The sequence below is a fragment of the Arachis hypogaea genome, chromosome 19 (assembly GCF_003086295.3).
Source record: "Arachis hypogaea cultivar Tifrunner chromosome 19, arahy.Tifrunner.gnm2.J5K5, whole genome shotgun sequence".
Lineage (NCBI taxonomy): Eukaryota > Viridiplantae > Streptophyta > Magnoliopsida > Fabales > Fabaceae > Arachis > Arachis hypogaea.
In genome coordinates, this window is record NC_092054.1 from 87,237,602 (window position 1) to 87,260,257 (window position 22,656).

The 22,656-nt window shown below is 38.7% G+C and overlaps 1 protein-coding gene and 1 non-coding gene across 2 annotated transcripts in view; one reads left to right on the plus strand and one right to left on the minus strand.

The window, feature by feature from the left end:
• The window catches only part of LOC114926012 (uncharacterized), a 50,533-nt gene extending 30,261 nt beyond the window's left edge, over positions 1-20,272 (plus strand). Inside the window, exons 2-10 of the mRNA XM_072228449.1 lie at positions 15,855-16,039; positions 16,084-16,142; positions 16,217-16,272; positions 16,809-16,890; positions 17,284-17,345; positions 17,463-17,562; positions 18,138-18,227; positions 19,210-19,302; positions 20,053-20,272. Of these exons, the coding sequence (XP_072084550.1) occupies positions 15,855-16,039; positions 16,084-16,142; positions 16,217-16,272; positions 16,809-16,890; positions 17,284-17,345; positions 17,463-17,562; positions 18,138-18,161 (568 nt within the window). The 3' untranslated portion in view covers positions 18,162-18,227; positions 19,210-19,302; positions 20,053-20,272. The remainder of the gene's footprint in view (positions 1-15,854; positions 16,040-16,083; positions 16,143-16,216; positions 16,273-16,808; positions 16,891-17,283; positions 17,346-17,462; positions 17,563-18,137; positions 18,228-19,209; positions 19,303-20,052) is intronic.
• On the minus strand, positions 8,477-8,583 carry LOC112781980 (small nucleolar RNA R71). The gene has a single exon (XR_003192726.1). It is a non-coding gene; the product is annotated as a small nucleolar RNA R71 (small nucleolar RNA).
• Positions 20,273-22,656: the final 2,384 nt, after the last annotated feature.

Sequence of the window (22,656 nt, forward strand, 5' to 3'; positions counted from 1 at the left end):
TTTGGCAACTGTCAAAGTTACGTACAAACTCTCGGGAATCTTTATAGAGTATGGGCCAATAGAAGCCACATTGGAGGACCTTGGTGGCTGTTCGCTCACCTCCGAAATGGCCTCCATATTGAGATCCATGGCAATGCCACAGGATCCTCTGTGCTTCTTCTCTAGGCACACACCTACGAATTATTCCGTCTGCACATCTCTTAAAGAGATAAGGTTCATCCCATAAGTAGTACTTTGCATCCGTAATTAATTTCTTCTTTTGTATCCTGTTGTACTCCTTGGGTATGAACCTTGCAGCTTTATAGTTTGCAATATCGGCAAACCATGGTGTTTCCTGAATGGCAAATAAATGCTCATCCGGAAAGGTCTCAGAGATCTCAAGAGAGGGGGGGCGTCCCTTCTACTGGCTCTATCCGGTACAGATGATCAGCCACTTGGTTTTCTGTCCCTTTTCTGTCTCTTATTTCTATATCAAACTCTTGCAGAAGTAACACCCATCTGATGAGCCTGGGTTTTGAATCCTGCTTTGTGAGTAGATATTTAAGAGCAGCATGATCAGTATACACAATCACTTTTGATCCTACTAAGTATGATCTGAACTTGTCAATGGCGTAAACCACTGCAAGTAATTCTTTTTCTGTGGTTGTGTAATTTTTCTGGGCATCATTTAGAACGCGACTAGCGTAATAAATGATGTGTAGAAGCTTGTCATGCCTCTGTCCTAACACTGCACCAACGGAGTGATCACTGGCATCACACATTAGCTCAAATGGTAATGTCCAGTCTGGTGCAGAAATAACTGGTGCTGTGACCAGCTTAGCTTTCAGCGTTTCAAACGCCTGCAGGCACTCTTTGTCAAACACAAATGGCGTGTCAGCAGCTAGCAGATTGCTTAGAGGTTTTGCGATTTTTGAAAAATCTTTTATAAACCTCCTATAGAATCCTGCATGCCCCAGAAAGCTTCTGATTGCCTTAACATTGGCAGGTGGTGGTAATTTTTTAATTACCTCTATTTTTGCTTGATCCACCTCTATTCCCTTGTTTGAGATTTTATGCCCAAGGACAATCCCTTCAGTTACCATGAAGTGACATTTTTCCCAATTTAAAACTAGGTTGGTCTCTTGGCATCTCTTCAAAACAAGTTTCAGGTGATCAAGACAGGAGCTGAATGAGTCTCCATATACTGAGAAGTCATCCATGAAGACTTCCAGAAATTTTTCCACCATATTAGAGAAAATAGAGAGCATGCATCTCTGGAAGGTTGCAGGCGCATTACACAGCCCAAATGGCATCCTCCTATAAGCAAACACTCCAGATGGACATGTAAATGCTGTTTTCTCTTGATCCTGAGGATCTACTGCAATCTGGTTATAGCTTGAGTAGCCGTCCAAAAAACAGTAATAATCATGACCTGCTAGTCTTTCTAGCATCTGGTCTATGAATGGTAAAGGAAAATGATCCTTTCTGGTGGCTGTATTGAGCTTTCTGTAGTCAATACACATGCGCCACCCTGTAACTGTTCTTGTAGGAACCAGTTCATTTTTTTCATTATGAATCACTATCATGCCTCCCTTTTTTGGGACGACTTGGACAGGGCTCACCCAGGGGCTATCAGAAATAGGATAAATAATCCCAGCCTCTAGTAATTTGGTGACCTCTTTCTGCACCACTTCTTTCATGGCTGGATTTAGCCGCCTCTGTGGTTGAACCCCTGGTTTAGCGTTATCCTCCAATAAGATTTTGTGCATGCATCTAGCTGGGCTTATGCCCTTAAGGTCACCTATGGACCACCCAAGAGCTGTCTTGTGTGTCCTTAGCACTTGAATAAGTGCTTCCTCTTCCTGTGAATTTAAGGCAGAGCTTATGATCACTAGAAAAGTGTTACCTTCTCCCAGAAATGCATATTTCAAGGATGGTGGTAATGGCTTGAGCTCGGGTTTAGGAGGTTTTTCTTCTTCCAGAAGAATTTTCAGAGGCTCTTTCATGTCCTCTGACTCTTCTAAATCAGGCTGAGCATCTTTAAAGATGTTTTCCAACTCTGATTCGAGACTCTCAGCCATGTTGATCTCTTCTACCAAAGCGTCAATAAGATCAACTTTCATGCAGTCTGTTGATGTGTATGGATGCTGCATGGCTTTGACAGCGTTCAACTTAAACTCATCATCATTGACTCTCAGGGTTATTTCCCCCTGTTGGACGTCAATGAGGGATCGTCCAGTTGCTAGGAAGGGTCTTCCTAGAATGAGAGTAGCACTCTTGTGCTCCTCCATTTCTAGGACAACGAAGTCAGTGGGAAAGGCGAATGGCCCAACCCTGACAATCATGTCTTCAATCACGCCTGATGGGTATTTAGTGGAGCCATCAGCAAGTTGAAGACATATCCGGGTTGGTTTAACTTCTTCAGTTAAACCAAGCTTTCTGATAGTGGATGCAGGTATTAAGTTGATGCTTGCCCCGAGATCGTATAAAGCTGTCTTGGTGCAATTATCTTCTAATATGCATGGTATCAGAAAACTCCCAGGGTCTTTAAGCTTTTCAGGAAAGCTCTCCAGAATGACTGCACTGCATTCTTCAGTGAGGAGAACTCTTTCTGTTTCTCTCCAATCCTTTTTATGACTCAAGATCTCTTTCATGAACTTGGCATAAGAAGGTATTTGCTCAAGTACTTCTGCGAATGGAATCTTTATTTCAAGAGTCCTGAGGTAATCTGCAAAGCGAGCAAATTGCTTATCCTGCTCCTCTTTCCGGAGTTTTTGAGGATAAGGTATCTTGGCTTTATATTCCTCAACCTAAGTTGCTGCAAGTTTATTGCCTGCAGAAGTGGTTGAAGAAGCCTTTTTAGAGGGGTTGTTATCAGCATTTGTGTGTGTCTGATCCCTCACTGGCAATTGAGTGCCAGGGTTAGAAACTGGAGTGACGTTAGATGCCAACTCCTTGTCTATTTCTGGCGTCTGAACGCTAGAAATGTGCCCATTTTGGGCATTCAGCGCCAGATCTTGCCCATTTTCGGCGTTCAACGCCAGATCCTTGCCTATTTCTGGCATTGAACGCCAGTCCTGCCTTGTTTCTGGCGTTGAACACCAGTCCTGAGCATGGTCTGGGCGTTCAGCGCCAGCCTTCCACCAAATTTCTGGCGTTTTAGTTCCAAAATTACTTTTCCCTGGGCTCGTACTGTCCTCAGGTGAATTTTGGGTGGTTTACTCATTTCTTAACTTTTTGCTGCCTTGAGGTGGGGTATTTAATGTTTTCCCACTTCTTAGTTGAACTGCTTGGCATTCTTCTGTTATTTGCCTTCATAGCTGCTGCTTTGTTTGCTTAAAATGTTCGTCCATATGTATATTAGCCATCCTTGTCTCTTGTAGTCTATCTCTGAATTCGGCTAACTGCTTTGTTAGAAAGTCCAATTGCTGATTGAATTCAGCAGCTTGTTTTACAGGACTGAGTTCAGCAGTTGCTGTTTTAACCTCTTCTTTCATGGAAGGGTCACTGCTTAGGTACAGATGCTGATTTCTGGCAACTGTATCAATGAGATCTTGAGCCTCTTCAATTGTCTTTCTCATGTGGATAGATCCACCAGCTGAGTAATCTAAAGACATCTGAGCTCCTTCAGCAAGCCCATAATAGAAGATGTCTAACTGAACCCACTCTGAAAACATTTCAGAAGGGCATTTTCGTAGCATCTCTCTGTATCTCTCCCAGGCATTATAAAGAGATTCACTATCTCCTTGTTTAAAGCCTTGGATGTCCAGCCTTAGCTGTGTCATCCATTTTGGGGGAAAGTATTGATTCAAGAATTTTTCTGTCAGCTGTTTCTATGTCCTTATGCTGGCCTTAGGTTGGTTATTCAACCACCTCTTAGCTTGATCTTTTACAGCAAATGGAAACAGTAATAGTCTATAGACATCCTAATCTATTTCTTTATCATGTACTGTGTCAGCAATCTGTAGAAACTGTGCCAGAAACTCTGTAGGTTCTTCCTGTGGAAGACCGGAATACTGGCAACTTTGCTGCACCATGATATTAAGTTGAGGATTCAACTCAAAGCTACTGACTCCAATGGAGGGTATGCAGATGCTACTCCCATATGAAGCAGTAGAGGGGTTAGAATATGACCCCAGAGTCCTCCTGGACTGTTCATTTCCGCTTAGGTCCATGATGGAGAAAGGGTGATGATGTAAAATAGAGAAAATATTTTTATTTATTTATTTATTTATTTATTTATTTTTTGAAAATAAGATAAAGATAAATAAAAAATGGTGAAGATTTTCGAAAAATTGAGAAGAGAGGAAGTGGTTAGGAAATATTATTTTGAAAAAGATATGATTTGGAAAAGATTTTAAATTTTGAAAAAAAAAATCTGAATTTTAGAAATAAATTTTGAAAATTTGTTTTAGAAATAGAGAGAAAAGATATTTTTGAATTTAGTGAGGAAAGAGAAAAAACAATAAAATAGCACAAGATTTAAAATTTTTAGATCTAATGCTCCTAGTTTTCGAAAAATTTGGAGGGAAAACACCAAGGAACACCAAACTTAAAAATTTTAAGATCAAGACACAAGGAAAACTCAAGAACACTTCGAAGACTCACAAGAACACAAGAACATGAAGGAAGAACACCAAACTTAAAATTTTTAGAAAACCAAACTAAAATTTTCAAAAAACACAGAAAAATCAACAAGAAAACACCAAACTTAAAGTTTGGCACAGGATTTAATAGAAAAATTATTTTTGAAAATGATTTTAAAAAAGAAAATAAGGATTCTAAAATTTTAACACGACAATAATAAGAGACTCTAAACCAAAAAGGGAAATTTTCCTAATCTAAGCAACAAAATAAACCGTTAGTTGTCCAAACACGAACAATCCCCGGCAACGGCGCCAAAAACTTAATGCACGAATTGTGAATCACACTTTTCACAACTCGTACCACTAACCAGCAAGTGCACTGGGTCGTCCAAGTAATACCTTACGTGAGTAAGGGTCGAATCCCACGGAGATTGTTGGTTTGAAGCAATCTATGGTTATTTTGCAATTCTTAGTCAGGAAGTCAATTATATTTATCAGTTGAATTGCGAATGAACAAGAGAGCATGGGTTAAAGGTTACTTGTTATGCAGTAATGGAGAATATGTTGGAGTTTTGGAGATGCTTTGTCTTCTGAACCTCTGCTTTCCTTTGTCCTCTGATTCACGCACGCACGTCCTTCTATGGCAAGTTGTGTGTTGGGGCATCACCGTTGTCAATGGTTACATCCCCTCCTCTTGTGAAAATGATCCAAATGCTCTGTCACAGCACGGCTAATTATCTGAGGTTCCCGATCGTGCTGGAATAGGATTCACCCTCCTTTTACGTCTGTCACTACGCCCAGCACTCGCGAGTTTGAAGCTTGTCACAGTCATTCAATCCCTGAATCCTACTCGGAATACCACAGACAAGGTTTAGACTTTCCGGATTCTCATGAATGCCGCCATCAATCTAGCTTATACCACGGAGATTCTGATTAAGGAATCTAAGAGATATTCATTCAATCTGATGTATAACGAAGGTGATTGTCAGACACACGTTCATGGATTGAGGAAGGTGATGAGTGTCACTGATCATCACCTTCTCCATAGTTAGGCGTGAATGGATATCTTAGAATGGAACACGCATGTTTGAATGGAAAACAGAAATACTTGCATTAATTCATTGAGACACAGCAGAGCTCCTCACCCCTAACAATGGAGTTTAAAGACTCATGCCATCAAAGAGTACAAAGTTTAGATCTAAAATGTCATGAGATACAAAATAAGTCTCTAAAAGTTGTTTAAATACTAAATTAGTAGCCTAGGTTTACAAAAAGTGAGTAGACTATGACAGATGGTGCAGAGATCCACTACTGGGGCCAACTTGGTGTGTGCTGGGGCTGAGATTTAAACATTTCACGTGCATAAGGCTGTTTTGGGCGTTCAACTCCAGGTTTGGATCCATTTCTGGCGTTGAACTCCAACTTTTAATCCTTTTCTGGCGCTGGACGCCAGAATTGGGCAGAGAACTGGCGTTGAACGCCAGTTTAAGTCGTCTATCCTTGAGCAAAGTATGGACTATTATATATTTCTGGAAAGCCCTGGATGTCTACTTTCCAACGCAATTGGAAGCGCGCCATTTCGAGTGCAGAGAGGTCAGAATCCAACAGCATCAGCAGTCCTTTTTCAGCCTGAATCAAATTTTTGCTCAGCTCCCTCAATTTCAGCCAGAAAAATACCTGAAATTACAGAAAAACACACAACTCATAATAAAGTCCAGAAATATGAATTTTTCCTAAAAACTAATGAAAATAAACTAAAAACTAACTAAAACATACTAAAAACTATATGAAATTAACCCCAAAAAGCGTATAAAATATCCGCTCATCAGGAACGTTAGTGAAAAAGGTGATTGTCACTAACGTTCTCGAACCCACATTTCCACTTAAACGTTAACACCACTAACGTCCTGAGCTAAAGTCTCTGCCCACTTCACACTCTCTCTGCAAGTAAAACTAAGCCCAATGAAGAAGATAACTGCTTCAAACTCAAGATCCAAAGGCCCATACCCAAGACTTGAAGAGCCAACTAGAAGATCAGAAGAGTAGTATATATAGGAGTAGCTTTGAATTAAAATAGGAGTTAGAAATTATAGGGAGCCTCTTGGCATAGAACTACTCTCTATATTTTACTTTCTCTGCACTTCTAGTTTCATTATGTATTCTCCATCTTTGTTTTCATTTTCCAGAGCTATGAACAACTAAACCCCTTTCATTGGGTTAGGGAGCTCTGTTGTAATTTGATGGATCAATACTAGTTTTCATTATTCTTCTTCTATCTTTTCTCTTGATTTTACTTGAAAGTTTTCGATCTTCATCCAATTGGGTAGTTATCTTGGAAAAGAAGCTATTCAAACTTGGATCTCTTCTGAACCTTGAAAGAGGAATGAAGAGATCATGCTAGAAATGCTTTCTCATGCTGGACCAAATTGGGTTTGGATGGATATGTGACTATAATCCTCTCAACACTTGATTTGGGAAATGCATGTGGTATAATCAGTGACCATACTTCGTCTCTTCTCATGAGTAATTGACCAAGGAATTGGCTATTGATCAAGATTTAAGAGATTGAATTACAAGGAATTGTAATTCGATCACTTAAGATTGCCAAGGAGATCAATGAGTGCATTGATTGAGGAAGAGATGAAAATAAAATTGATCCGGAGAATGCAACATCTCCTGAGCCCAATGAACTCCCCATTTCTGATCTTACCCATTCTCTTTAATTTCTGTCATTTACTTTTATGAGCAATTACCCCATTCCCATTTAAGATTCTACAATTTACTTTCCGTCATCTACATTCAGCTCTTTATTTCTAGCATTTACTTTTCTATTATTTACTTTCCCGCCATTTAATTTTCTGCAATTCTCAACTCAAATTCTGATTCGCTCAACTAGAACATTCCTCTAATTAAAGTTGCTTGATCAATCAATCCCTGTGGGATTCGACCTCACCCTATTGTGAGTTTTTACTTGACGACAAATTCGGTACACTTGCCGAAGGAAATTTGTTATGAGACAAGTTTTCCGTGCATCAAGTTTATGGCGCCGTTTCCGGGGATTGATTGTGCATCAACAATGATTAAATTGGAGGGCAACTAGATTGAACATTTTATTTTTGTTTGATTTAATTTTCTGTTTGAGTAATTTACTTTCAGTTTTAGTTAATTTCTTCCCTTCCCCCTACTTTTTCAATTTTCTTTGTTATTTACAATTCAGTTCACTAACCCACTAACTGTTTGATATATTGCATCACTCACACTAACAGTCATTCTGACAGAAATACTTTCTGCATCTATTTTCCTTGCTTATACTTGTTGGTTGTATGACAGGGAGAAGAAGCAGGGCTTCAACTTCCTTTGATTCTGAACCTGAGAGGACCTTCTTTAGATTAAGGAGGGAAGCAAGAGGAAAAATAGTAGTTGGTGCTGAAGAAGAGAAGGAATACTTTGAACCAAACATGGAAGAAAACATGGAAAACCATCATGAAGAAGAGACTCACAACCATGGCGGAGGAGGTCGAGCAAATCATGCTGGGGAGGATAGAAGAATTTTAGGCTCTTATATCAATCCAAACCCAGAAAACTGCGGAAGTAGCATTCAAAAGCCAACCATCCATGCCAACAATTTTGAACTAAAGCCACAGCTCATCACCCTTGTTCAGAACAACTGTTCGTTCGGAGGAGGTGTCCAAGAAGACCCCAATCAATATGTAACCACCTTCCTGAGAATATGTGAGACAGTGAAGTCTAATGGTATTCATCCTGATGCCTATAGACTGCTCTTATTTCCATTCTCACTCAAGGATAAGGCAACCAAGTGGCTGGAGTCTTTCCCAAAGGAGAGCTTGACAACTTGGGAAGATGTGGTGAACAAATTCTTAGCAAGATTTTACCCCCCTTAACAAATCAGTAGGCTGAGAGATGAGGTCCAAACTTTCAGGCAACAAGATGGTGAGACTCTGTATGAAGCATGGGAGAGGTTTAAAGACCTAACAAGGAAGTGCCCACCAGATATGTTCAATGAATGGGTGCAGCTGCACATTTTCTATGAAGGCCTGTCATATGAATCAAAGAAGGCTGTAGACCATTCATCAGGAGGATCTTTGAACAAGAAGAAGACTATTGAGGAAGCCATAGATGTCATTGAAACAGTAGCAGAGAATGACTATTTCTATGCTTCTGAAAGAGGCAACACGAGAGGAGTGATGGAGCTAAACAATGTAGACGTTCTGTTGGCTCAGAACAAGCTCATTGCCAAGCAGCTGGCTGACCTAACCAAGAAAATGGAGAGAAACCAAGTAGCAGCAATCACCACTTCATCAACAACCCAAGAAGGAGTGAATGAAGAAGCAGAAGGTAGTCAGGAGCAAGCCAACTACATTGGGAATTCACCTAGACAAAACCATGATCCATACTCTAAGACCTATAACCCTGGATGGAGGAATCACCCAAACTTTGGGTGGGAAAATCAACAAGACCAAGGCATAGATCAAAGACGTTCAAATCCCAACAACAATGCAGCCTACCAACATTTCACATCTAGACCATATCAGCACCCACATAACCAACCCTCTCAACACCTTTACCAAGGCCAAAATAACCCTCCCCATCCTTCCACCTCTAATCCCAATCTACCATCATTTGATGACAGACTCTCAAGGATTGAGAATCTACTTGAAGGCATAGGCAAAGAGATTCAAGACAACAAGGCATTCAAGGAGGAAGTGCGAGCCAATTTCAAGAACCAGGGAGACACAATCAAGAGGTTGGAATCCCAAGTGGGGTATCTCTCTTAGCAGATTCCCAAACCTACAGATGGATTCCCAAGTGACACAGAGAAGAATCCGAGAGATGAAACAAAGAAAGTAAGATGGGAAGATTGCAAGATGGTCACTATAAGTGATAAGGAGACTGAGGACAAGCCAAACAAGTCGGCAGAACAACCTGGAGACACCTCAACAGAGAAGGAGGAAAAAGATCACCAAGAACCAGAAATCTCACAACAGGAGCTGCTGAGACTTTATGCACCCTTTCCCCAACTACTCAAGGGTGCTGTTGAGAAGAGAATATACTCATGATTTCTTGACTTGTTTGCATCTCTGAATGTCAACATACCATTCATCAAGACCATCTAACAAATGCCTGCATACATCAAATACATGAAGGAACTGCTCCCTAGGAAAAGCTCACTCAAAGGAGGCCAAACTATAGTAATGAACAAGGAGTGCAGCGCCCTCATTCAACCAGAGTTGCCTATAAAAAGAAAGGACCTAGGGAGTTTTCACATCCCCTGTGCCATAGGAGAAATAATGTTTGATAGAGCATTCTGCGATTTGGGAGCAAGCATCAACTTAATGCCCTTATCCCTGGTGAAGAGGCTGCAGATCAATGAGATAATGCTCACAGATGTAGTCATCAGGCTGGCTAACAAAACTCAAAAACAAGCAATAGGAGTGGTGGAAAATGTGTTGGTAAAGGTTGGGAAATACTTTCTTCCCACAGACTTTGTCATCCTGGACATGGAAGAGAGTCACACTCACCCAATCATATTGGGAAGACCATTCCTAGCTACAGCCAGAGCACTCATAGATGTTGAGCGAGGGGAGCTAATATTGAGGATCCATGATGAACGACTCAGTTTTAATGTCTTCAAACTCTCACAAGAAGCAGACCAAGAGAACAAAGAACCAAGCAAAGATCATAATGAGATACTGAAAGAGGAAGCAAGCATTGAAGCACAACCAGCCCAGCTGGGAAAGCCTTTGCTTGATGAACAAGGAAATAAGCAGTTGTCACAGCTCAAGGAAAAGCTGGAGGAACCTAAACCACCAGAGACATGTGAAGACAACAACAAAATTCCCTTAGAAGAAGAAGTCACAAAGAGCAAGGCAACATCAAAAGGAACAAAGAAGAAGGTACCAAGGAGGTGGAGGAACAAGAAGATCCCTACCGAGGACTTCTCTCTAGGGATAAAGTGATCTCAGCTTACTTCCCAGATATCCCCCTGATCTCCCCACTGTACCATCTCAGTTACCTAAGGTCTTCACTATCAACAGAGTTCTCTCCTTGGAACATGTAGAGATCATTGATACAACCAATGGATATAAGTCCAAGGCAAGAGGGGAGGACTTGAATCACTATCAACCTCCTTGATGAAGAAGAAACGCAAAGCTAGTGACGCTAAAGAAGTGCTTCATGGGAGGCAACCCATGTTTTATATGCCTTTAATAGTGAATAAGTCAATATTCATGAATTCCAACCCAAACTTGACAAACACTTGGTGAAATCCTTATTATGCAGTATATAGTGAAGAACAAGTTTGGTGTTCAAAGCATGCCAAGAAAGCATGGATGCAACTCAGAGCATGCTAGTCTTGGAGCTTTGAACAAAACTTTTCATCACAGTGCTCCAAACTAAGTTTGGTGTCACCCCAGGGTGCCACGAATATGCATATAAGGACGCACAGTTAGTTAGTTAGTTGGTGTTCATGAATAAACAACCTAATCCTTTTTCTTTACTATACTAGCCGTAAAGTTTAATTTTTATGATATTGATTTTTCTTATTTTATTTTTATAGGGAAAAAGAGAGGATCATTGAAGGGGATTGATTGGACAATTAAATGAAAAAGGTTCGGCCACTCCATGAAGAGAAACTACACCCTTGTCTCAAGAAGGAATGCATTGGAAATTGTTGCAACATTGAAAAAAGGAGACCCTTGGAGACCGAACCAATAACCTTCATAAAGTGATGATCCTTGTCCTTTCTCCATGCACAACCCCAACCGTCCATCAAGCAACCATTCCATCAATCCACACCCTCCACTCACTCATAATCTCCCTATATAAATGGGTCCTAGTGCATACTTACCCCTTACATTCAAATTCCCACTCTCCATACTTCACACTTTCGGCATCCAAAACCCCTTCATCACACCTCGTCTTAACCAACCAAATTCCTCATCTATCCTTACCATCCAATCCCCTCACACAGTAACTCAAATTCATGGCATCTTCAAGCTCCAAGAGGCAAAAGAGGAAGGAACCAATGGAGAATATTCCTTTCAATGAGAAGAGATTCAAAACTGCCTTTCATGAACAAGAATTTGAAAGGATCAAGATCAAGAAGATATTGCCTGAGTTAACCTTCCAAATCAATGAAGACGAGTGCCCACAGATTCGGGAGAAAATTGAAAAAGAGGGTGGCAAAGGCTCACTAATCCAGAGGGGAAGATCAATGCAAACCTCATCAAAGAGTTCTACGCAAATGTGGTTAGAGAAGACAAAACCAGGGCCCCAACCTTCAAAAGCTATGTAAGAGGAAAGGAGGTAGACTTCAGCCCAAATGCTATAACAAGAACTCTTCACTTGAAATCACCACATTTTGATGAGCCTAGTTATCATGCAAGGATAAGTAAGAGCCCTGACAATGGTGAGCTCATAGAAATCGTGACTGACATCTGTGTTATAGCAGCTGATTGGGAGAGGTATGCAGATGGAAGACCTCGGTTCATCAAGAGGGGAGACCTTAGCCCGGAAGCCAAAGGGTGGTTTGAACTCATAAGGAGATCCATCCTCCCAGCTGCAAATAATTCAGAGATCAATATTAATTGAGCAACTATGGTACATTGCCTAGTACAGGGTGGAGAAATCAATGTGCATGAACTCATAGCTGAGGGGATTCAAGAGTCAGCTGAGAAGGCTGATTCGGGTGCCAGGCTTTGGTACCCCAGCACTATTCTCAGACTATGTACAAAGGCTAAGGCGGTCTTCGAGGATAGCAATCCAGACTGGGTGAATCCTGGAAGGCTAGTTACAATCCAACGTCTTGTCTATACTACACCTGCTCAGCAACAATGAAGGCCACAAATAGAGAAGCTAAAAGTGAAACAAGGAGCTCACCAAAAGGAGCCTCATCAAGAAGAATATCAACAAGAAGAGTATCATGACCCAGCCAACTTGAACATGAATCACCTTCTAAGGGCCATTGAAGATCTGGGGATGAGACATATGGAAGGACAAGAGCAAATACTAAACCTTCAGTCCAATTGGATGAGGCAACAAGAAGAGTGGCAGAAACAACAAATGGAGCAGCAACAGGAACAATACTCCCAGCTCACTCAAGCCATCCACCAAGTTACTGAGAGGCAAGAACGTCAAGATAAGCATTTGTAGGAACTCAATCAGCGGCAAATAGCTCAGATGAAAGCATTCAATGAGTTCACTGTACTTAATGAAAGACGGCAACTACATAGGGAGGAGTTCAACGTAAAGACTCAAGCCAAGTTGAACTACATGTCTAGTAATATACATCATCTACACTATGCCATCCCTACATATGATGAGGTCCAAAAAGATTTTGTAGAACAAGAAGAGAGGAAGGTGAAACAGCAGAAGGAAACACTCAAGAAGAAGATGGAAGATGGTGGTTTCTAGAAGAAGCTGATTGGAAAAAGCAAAGGGAGTGGGAGTACGAGCAATCAAGAGGGACACAATGAGGACAAGCAAGGAGGAGAGCATGGGCAACCACATGAGTAAAAGGTGGTGGAGTTCCTTCTTTGGTTCATCCCTTTCTATGTTTTAAATAAGGAAGATCTTGTATGAAATAGAACAGGCTTCCATGATAGTTTGAACCTTTTAAATGCTGTTTTTTAAGTTCGTGGTTGAATAAGTCTATGATTGCTAGCCTTTATGTCACTACATCCTTACTTTGCTTACTTGTATGCTTGTCCCTTTGAATCAAATGAAAAGAGAATGAGTGTTTTGCAAAAGACCAGAGTGGAGTTCATACTATGGAGTAAGTTCATGAGTTTATGGTGTGGTCATAAGTTAGCTAAGTTGGTTCAACCACAAGGTGGGAGGACAACTATCTGTCATGAATACTATGCTTGAGACACACCCCATGAGACTAGCTAAATAAGAAGATCCTAATAAGAAAAAGGGAAAGAACAATAAAGGTTGAAAAATAAAAGAAAAAGAGTAAGCAATGAGGCTAGGCACCAATGATTTTAATCTTAAGGCATGTGTCTGTGGTGCTCCTGTGTGAGGGATCTACTTGGATGAATAAGCTCTTAGGGGTACCTTATCACTTGGTAACTTGGGTTAACTAACTCGGGATTATCAGCTGAAAGTCCACTATCAAGAGTAACCTTCACCACAGAGCATTTAGTAATCTAAAGAGGTACTGGACACCAAGGTCTCAAGAAAAGAAAATAAATAAACTATATGCCTGTGGTGTGTATGTATGGGGGAAAGAGACTTGAGGGAGTAAGTCCTTAGGGGTGTCTTAACACCTAGCACCTTGAACCAACTGGTTCGGGAGTGTTGGCTGAAAGCTTATCTTAAAGAGTCGCCCCCTTATAGAGCACTTAGCCTAAGAACACAAATAAGCCCTGAAATAACAATAAAAGGATCAATGAATAAAAGTCTCATGGGATGCAATCACAGTGAGTATTCTAGGACATGATAAAGGTCTGAAAGCCAGTAAAGGAATGAATCTAAGTTGCTATGCATGAAACCACCATAAAACCAAGGACATGACCTCCACAAGAATGACTCATTTCTCTTGGCATTCCATTCATCATTCTCTTGTTCCAGTACTTGCTTAGGGACAAGCAAGCTTTAAGTTTGGTGTTGTGATGCCAGGGCATTTTGGCCAGTTTCACTGACCTTTTCTTTACTGTTTTTAGGGTAGTTTCATGCATTCCCTTAGAAAATAAGCTAGTTTTGGGTAGATATTCACTTACATCTTGATTCAAGCATACATTGTGCACTTTACATGATTTCATGAGGATTTTGCATGAATTTAATGACAAATTGGATGTTGTCACTACAACATTTTGGATCTATGGCCACGGTTTTTTTGGTCACAGTAAAAAACCGTGACCATAGACCCTCTATGGTCACGGTTTTTTAGGGTGACCAAAAAAAAAAAGCTATGGTCACGGTTTTTTTGGAAAGGGTGACCATAGAGTACCTATGGTCACGGTTTTTTAAAAAATGGTGGCCTAAAAGGGTCTATGGTCACGGTTTTGAGGGGTGACCTAAAGGGGTCTATGGTCACGGTTTTTTACAGTGACCAAAAAGGGACTATGGTCACGGTTTTTCAAAAAAGGGTAACCTAAAAGGGTCTATGGTCACGGTTTTCGGGGGTGGCCTAAAGGGGTCTATGGTCACGGTTTTGGGGGGTGGCCTAAAAGGGTCTATGGTCACGGTTTTTGAGGTGACCTAAAGGGGTCTATAGTCATGGTTTTTTACAGTGACCAAAAAGGGGCTATGGTCACGGTTTTTTAAAAAGGGGTGACCTAAAAGGGTCTATGGTCACGGTTTTGGGGGTGACCTAAAGGGGTCTATGGTCATGGTTTTGAGGGTGGCCTAAAAGGGTCTATGGTCACGATTTTGGTGGGTGGCCTAAAAGTGTCTATGGTCACGGTTTTTGGGGGTGGCCTAAAAGAGTCTATGGTCACGGTTTTTCAAAAAGGGTGACCTAAAAGGGTCTATGGTCACGGTTTTGGGGGGTGACCTAAAACGGTCTATGGTCACGGTTTTAAGGGTGGCCTAAAAGGGTCTATGGTCACAGTTTTGGAGGGTGGCCTAAAGGTGTCTATGGTCACGGTTATTTACAGTGACCAAAAAGGGTCTATGGTCACGGTTTTTCGGAAGGGTGGCCTAAAAGGGTCTATGGTCACGGTTTTGGGGGTAGCCTAAAGGTGTCTATGGTCACGGTTTTTTACAGTGACCAAAAAGGATCTATGGTCACAGTTTTTCGGAAGGGTGGCCTAAAAGGGTTTATGGTCACGGTTTTGGGAGTGATCTAAAGGAGTCTATAGTCATAGTTTTAATCATTTGAGTTTTAATTAATTAAAATTTTTAAGTATTTTTTATTATTTTAAATATTTTTTCTTTTTAAAATTAAAAAGTTTTAATAATTAAAAACTAATAATAATTTTATATAATTTACTTTAAATATTAAAATTTTATATCTAATTTTATAAATATAAAACTAGGTTGAATACTATTAATAATTTTAAATTAAAAAATAATTTAAAACTTTTTAAAATGATTGTAGAATATTAAAATAAAAGATTCATCATATCGTAATTAATTTAAATTATTTGAGTGGTTAATTTTATTTGTTTATTTAAATGCGTATGATAAATTAATTCTTGGTATGTTAGATAAAATAAATTTGTAAAAAATAAAAATATAAGGCTCATTATATATAATATATCAATTTTATTATCTTAATTTTAAAAAATTAAAATAAACTCATTTTCTTAACCTATGCTATAGTGGGAAACTGAAGGAAATTGAACCGCGTGAACTTAAGGAAATTGAAACAAACCCCCCTTCTTTCTTTCCCCAATTCATAACCCTAGCCCCCATTGTCGCCGCCGTCGGAAGCTTGTTGGCGCCGCCGCCGTCCCGAGCTCTAAGGACATCGTCTTTATCTTCCTTGGCTTCTCCGTTCGTCGAAGGTTAGTGGCGTGGCGTCCGCTCTTGGGGTACTGCGCTCGTTAAGATCTCTCCTTACACCTTCTCCGCCGTCGCCATCGGTGTCTCAGTTCTCATTGCTGCTTGGTACGCCGTTTTCCTTTTCCGTTTTAGATTTTGTTAATTTATTTTCCTGATAATCTTCTTTTTGGATTGCGAAGGGGGAATTACGTGCTGCAATCAAGGCTCCCCGAAGCACTTCCACGAATCTCATTAGGTACGAGCCATATATGAAATAAAATTGTTGCTGAGGCATCTTCTTCTTGTTGCTATTAGCCTTCTGTTGTGCTGATTTCACATGGTTCTTGGCACCTTGAGCTACTGATTTCATGAATCTCGGTGCATTTCAGTTCATTAATTAGTAATGGATTTGAAACTTAATTATAAAACTCGAATAATAATGTTAAGACATACTTGGCAAAATTTGAAGATATAGGTAAAGGAATTGCGTTTCATGAGTAAATATTCTCTTGATAAGCAAGCTTTTGAGAGTTCCCATTTTGCCACTCCATACTTGTGTTTTGCCAAAGTAGCAGGGTGGCTTTTAGACTTGTCAAATTCAGTAGCAAGTTCTTCACCAAGCCTTCTACCAATGTGAAATGACCGAAATTCCTCTGCAAACTCTTTGGCTGTCACAATTATAATTTTAGCTCTTTTAAAGTTCAATATTATATTGTTTATTATTATTGCTAATTGATCTCTGATAATAACTAATATTGATTTAATTTTTTATGATTATATAATTATTTGCAGTGTTAGAGGAACTATCGAAAGGTATAAGAAAGCAAGTGCTGCTTCCTCAAACACAGAATCTGTATCTGAAGCTAATACACAGGTAAATTATATTATTAATTATAGTATAATGATGTTATATATGTATGGGACTATAGAAAATTAAGTTTTAGTTAATTAATATTAGCTAAATTTTCTTTTAAGTTCATAATTTAGGATTTAGATTTAAAGATTTGTAATTTAAAGTCTAAAATTTAAGATAAATAATATAATTAAAAAAAAACTAAAAAAAATTTGAACACATGATATAAAAAAAAATGCACATTATTATTAATTAGTTTTGAAATATAGAAGTCCATCCTTTTTAATGGGGCTCAAGGCCTAGGTAGGTTATCTTTTTTTTAATCACTATTCCTTTCAGTTAGTGATTTATATTTTATATTTCTAGGTCTTTATTTTGTCATATATATTTAACATTGTTTATGAATATCATTAGTTTTATCAGCAAGAATCATCCAAATTAAGAAGACAGATTCGTGATATTCAAAATCTAAATAGGTGAGTTTTATTTCTTTGTTCTTTTAAGAAAACTAACTATCTCAATTCTATATTAATGTATATGCATCCATGTTATTAATTAATAATTAATGATGTTTAATTTGTTTTGATTTGCAGGCACATCCTTGGTGAAGCTCTTAGCTCTCTGAGCCTCAAGGAACTAAAGAACCTTGAGAGTAGATTGGAGAAAGGTTTAAGCAGAGTTCGATCTAGAAAGGTATAGATATTATATATAATTAATAACTAATGATCACAATTAATTTAGGCCATTCTAATACATAAACATAATATATGTTTTGTTAAAGAACTTGCTAATAATTAATAAGTACAATCAATTTGGATTTATCGAATGGTCAAATCAATCGTCTATTTAGATAAGTATCGAGAGTTTGAATTCTGTTTTATATATGCAATAATTTATTAGTCAATATCAAACTCTTAAATAAAATTTAAATTTACAACAAATTAATTTTTTATCTATCAAATTAGAAATACGTTGAGAAATAAAAAAAATAATTAATAAATACTTTAATTTGAATTGTTACATGTGGTTTAATTTGCCTATTCCTTTAACATTATTGTCCTTGTTCCAAATCCAAGTTGTAGATTTGTTTTTGATCCCTGGTCTGACGTACGCATTCAAATTCTTGCTTGCATTTAAACTCTTATACCAAGCCTTCTACCAATGTGTTCAATGTCTCAATCCTAGTTCAATTTATCTTATACCAATTTTTTTCTTTAACTATCTATGATTCTGAGTACCTTTTAACAGTCATATTCAAATTTTTCCAGGTCTTATTTTTCTATCCTCCATAAAAAAGTGGCTGCTTAAATGCTTGGATCTTCTCTCTTTTTGCTTCCCTGGAATATTGGAGGTTAGATGTATGGTTAATGAACTTTTATTTTTCCCATATTCAAATCAATAGCTAATGATATTCTTACTTGTATTTAAACTCTTGTCAATAGTAGTTTACATATGTATTTGTACAGTGAGCAGGAATAAATTCTTCTACTTGTTTCTCTTACAATTTAAATTTATGTTCATACGATCATTTAGTTAAGTTTCAATGTTTTTGGTTTCAATTATGGTCCATTGAGTGAACCCCTTCGATGAGTGAGTTGAATGAAAAAAAAAATACTTGTAAATTGACTTTAATATAAAAATACTAATTTTTGTGTTTGATTCTTAAGACTAAATGATACATTTCTAGCATAAAGCCCGTATCATAGTTCCAACTAAATGATTTTTTATTTTTCAAAGGCTACAATTGAATTTGAATCCAGATCACTAGACCCAAGTTCACTAGACCCAAGTTCTGCAAAAGAAAAAAAAAATATATATATATATATATATATATATATATATTGTGTAAATTGGCCACAGTCACCGTGGATAACATGGCCTTCAAATTGGAGAACTCTTAATATAATAGCCTTATATATATATATATATATATATATATTGTGTAGATGGGCCACAGTCACCGTGGATAACATGGCATTCAAATTGGAGATTTCTTATAATAGCCTTCTTACAAATAACTTTATTCTCCAAAACCCAAAAAGAAAAAAACGATTCTTAATATTAGCATTACTTTCAACTTTTAAAATTTTTGTAAGCTTGAAAATATTTTTATATGCACACTCTAATAGATAGTTTACACAAAATAAATAAAGTAATAATAAAATGTTGATTAGTGACTTGTTAAGCTGCGATTTTGTTATAGACTTATGGCACTGAGTGTTTTGAATTTTGAATTTATGACAAGTGATTTGTGATTTGTGATTAGTGATTAGTTATCTTGTTATGCTACTGGATTGATTTAATTTAGAGGTGATTATTTTGACTTTGTTTTGTGTACAGGATAATTTTTTCGTACTGGTAAAGACAACAGAAGTTGCTGCGGTACCGTTTATAACAACTTCATATGGCATCTCAAAATGAAGGAACTAAGCAGTAAGTTTATCTCGTAATTGCCATATATAATAATTTGATAGCACATTTAACTAGGGTAGTAAGCGGATATATGGTAGCTAGATTGTCTCTATAATTGACCTATTAGATCATGTTTAGTAAGTTCAGATATTTGCATTCTTAGGTTTAATCATGTTTTGTCAAAAGATTGGATGGATTTACCAAGATTTGAGAACGAGTACATAGTTGGTGTAAATAATTTTTTAGAGTTTGCCTTCGTAATTGGAAAACCGGTTGGAAAAGAAATCCAATGTCCTTGTGCAAAGTGTGGAAATACTTATTGGCGTGAACGAGAAGACGTACATGAGCATCTTATTTGCTATGGGTTTGTCGAAGGTTATAAACGATGGATTAATCATGGGGATTAATCATGAGCATCTTACCTTGATTACTTGATTTGTTTGATGGGTTGGAAGCTAATAATAGTATTTCGGTATTACCTTGTTTTTTAAGCTTCTATTTTGGTTGCGGTTGTTTCTTTGTGCTGGATTTTTTTCAGTTTTAAGCGACTTCAACAGGGGAGTTGAAGTTCCACTCAAAGATAGATTAAAAACATATAAACATTACCAAATGGCTCAAAACCACATGCAAATGCTCCTTGTTATTTAGTGGTTGAAATTTTCATATTGATTGACTTACTTAACTTGTGCTCCATATTCATTACTCAACTGCACTGCATGCATCATCAAAAATATTTTTGTTCTGTTCTAACTTCTTTATTTCTTTTGCTAGCAGGAGGATATGATGTGAAGAAAATATGTTCAATACAAATATAAGATGGGATGGGTCTTATAATGATTTTGGTTATCTAAATGTATTATTTTGATGTCTTCTTTACATTTTGATAAGAGATTTTATTCGATAATACATGTAATGGATAAATTACACTCTATTTTGATTAGTGTTGTAATGGATATCTACTTTTTAATGAAACTTTTATGATTTACATTTATTGAATTTCTCATTCTTAGATTTATTTTGTGATTATCATCATTTTGGAATGTGATTATGCTTTAAAAAAATTTATAAAATAAAACAGGTTACCATAGATAAGTTATGGCCACCGTTTTAAGGAGGGGTGACCATAGATAAGCTATGGCCACGGTGAAAACAGTGACTATAGATAAGGTTATGGTCACTATTTTAATGCGGGGTGACCATAGACGCTATGGTCACGGTAAAAAACCGTGACCATAGATAAGGCTATGGTCACGGTTTTCATGTGGGGTGACCATAGAGGCTATGGTCACGGCCAAAACTGTGACCATAAATAAGGCTATGGTCACGGTTTTGGGAAGGGGTGACCATAGAGGCTATGGTCACGGTCAAAACCGTGACCATAGGTATGGCTATGGTCACGGTTTTAGGTAGAGTGACCATAGATAGGGCTATGGTCACGGTTTTGGGAAGGGGTGACCATAGAGGCTATGGTCACGGCCAAAACCGTGACCATAGATATGGCTATGGTCATGGTTTTTGGTTGAGTGACCATAGAGGCTATGGTCACGGCCAAAACCGTGACCATAGATATGGCTATGGTCACGGTTTTGGGAAGGGGTGACCATAGGGTCACGGCCAAAACCGTGACCATAGATATGGCTATGGTCACGGTTTTGGGAAGGGGTGACCATAGAGGCTATGGTCACGGCCAAAACCGTGACCATAGATATGGCTATGGTCACGGTTTTGGGTGGAGTGACCATAGAGGCTATGGTCACAGCCAAAACCGTGACCATAGCCTTATCTATGGTCACGGTTTTGGGAAGGGGTGACCATAGAGGCTATGGTCACGGCCAAAACCGTGACCATAGATGGGCTATGGTCACGGTTTTATCGCGTGACCATAGATTAACCTATGGTCACGGTAAAAAAACGTGGCCTAAAGTGCCAGAATTTGAACATTACAACCGTGGCCATAGAAACCGTGACCATAGATAAAAAAACCGTGACCATAGGTCTATGGCCACGAGAGAATAGGCCACGGCAGAAAAACCGTGACCATAGGTCAAAAACCGTGACCATAGACCTATGGTCACCCTTTTCACTAGCTATGGTCACGGTTTTTCACCGTGACCATAGACCATTTTTTTTGTAGTGTGTACTTCCCATGACTTGAACTAGAACTTTGATGCACTCTATTGCTTGATTTCAGGACAAAGGAAGCAAGGAAGAACCACGTTAGCAGCCACGTTAATCTAATTAACGTAACTCCTAACGTGGAATGGGAGTAACTTGCAAAGTTAATGAGAAAAGTAATCGCCAATAACGCTCTTGAAGCCATCATTACCCACGTTAAGAGTCACGTTAACTAAGTTAACGTGAACTCTAACGTGGAGAAAAGGAAATGGAGCCAACGTTAGTGACATTTACCTTTGTCACTAACGTTGGACCAAGCTCATAAGTGGCCACGTTAGTTGCCACGTTAACTTAGTTAACGTGGCCTCTAACGTTAAGAAGTAAAGGGGAAGCCAACGTTAGTGACATTAAACTTTGTCACTAACGTTGGCCAAGTCACAATAAGCCACGTTAACTCCCACGTTAACCTAGTTAACGTGGAAGCTAACGTGAAGAAAGTAGGTGATTGACAACGTTAGTGACACCAAACATTGTCACTAACGTTGGGATTAACCCACACAAGCCCCAATAAGCCACGTTAACTCCCACGTTAACCTAGTTAACGTGGAAGCTAACGTGAAGAAGGAAGGTGATCGCCAACGTTAGTAACACCTAACAATGTCACTAACGTTGGAAGGAGCCCACACAAGCCACAATGAGCCACGTTAACTCCCACGTTAACTTAGTTAATGTGGAAGCTAACGTGGATAAGGGAATGATGAGCCAACGTTAGTGACACTCAACTTTGTCACTAACGTTGGAGATGGCTAGCATGGACACGTTAGAAGCCACGTTAACCTAGTTAACGTGGACTCTAACGTGAGAAATAGGGGCACATTGGAACGTTAATGACAAAGGTAAGTGTCACTAACGTTCTCGAAGGTTGGCAAGCCTACGTTAAAAGAGCCACGTTAACTAAGTTAACGTGGACTCTAATGTAGGAAAGGGGGAGACTTCTCAACGTTATTGGGAAAGGTAAGTCCCAATAACGTGTGTGAAGGACAAAGAGGCAATGTTAGTAGCAACATTTGTGCCACTAATATTGGAGTTAACGTGGCTCTTACTTTGGTGAGGAACGTTAGTGAAAAAGGTGATTGTCACTAACGTTCTCGAACCCACATTTCCACTTAAACGTTAACACCACTAACGTTCTGAGCTAAAGTCTCTGCCCACTTCACACTTTCTCTCTGCAAGTAAAACTAAGCCCAATGAAGAAGATAA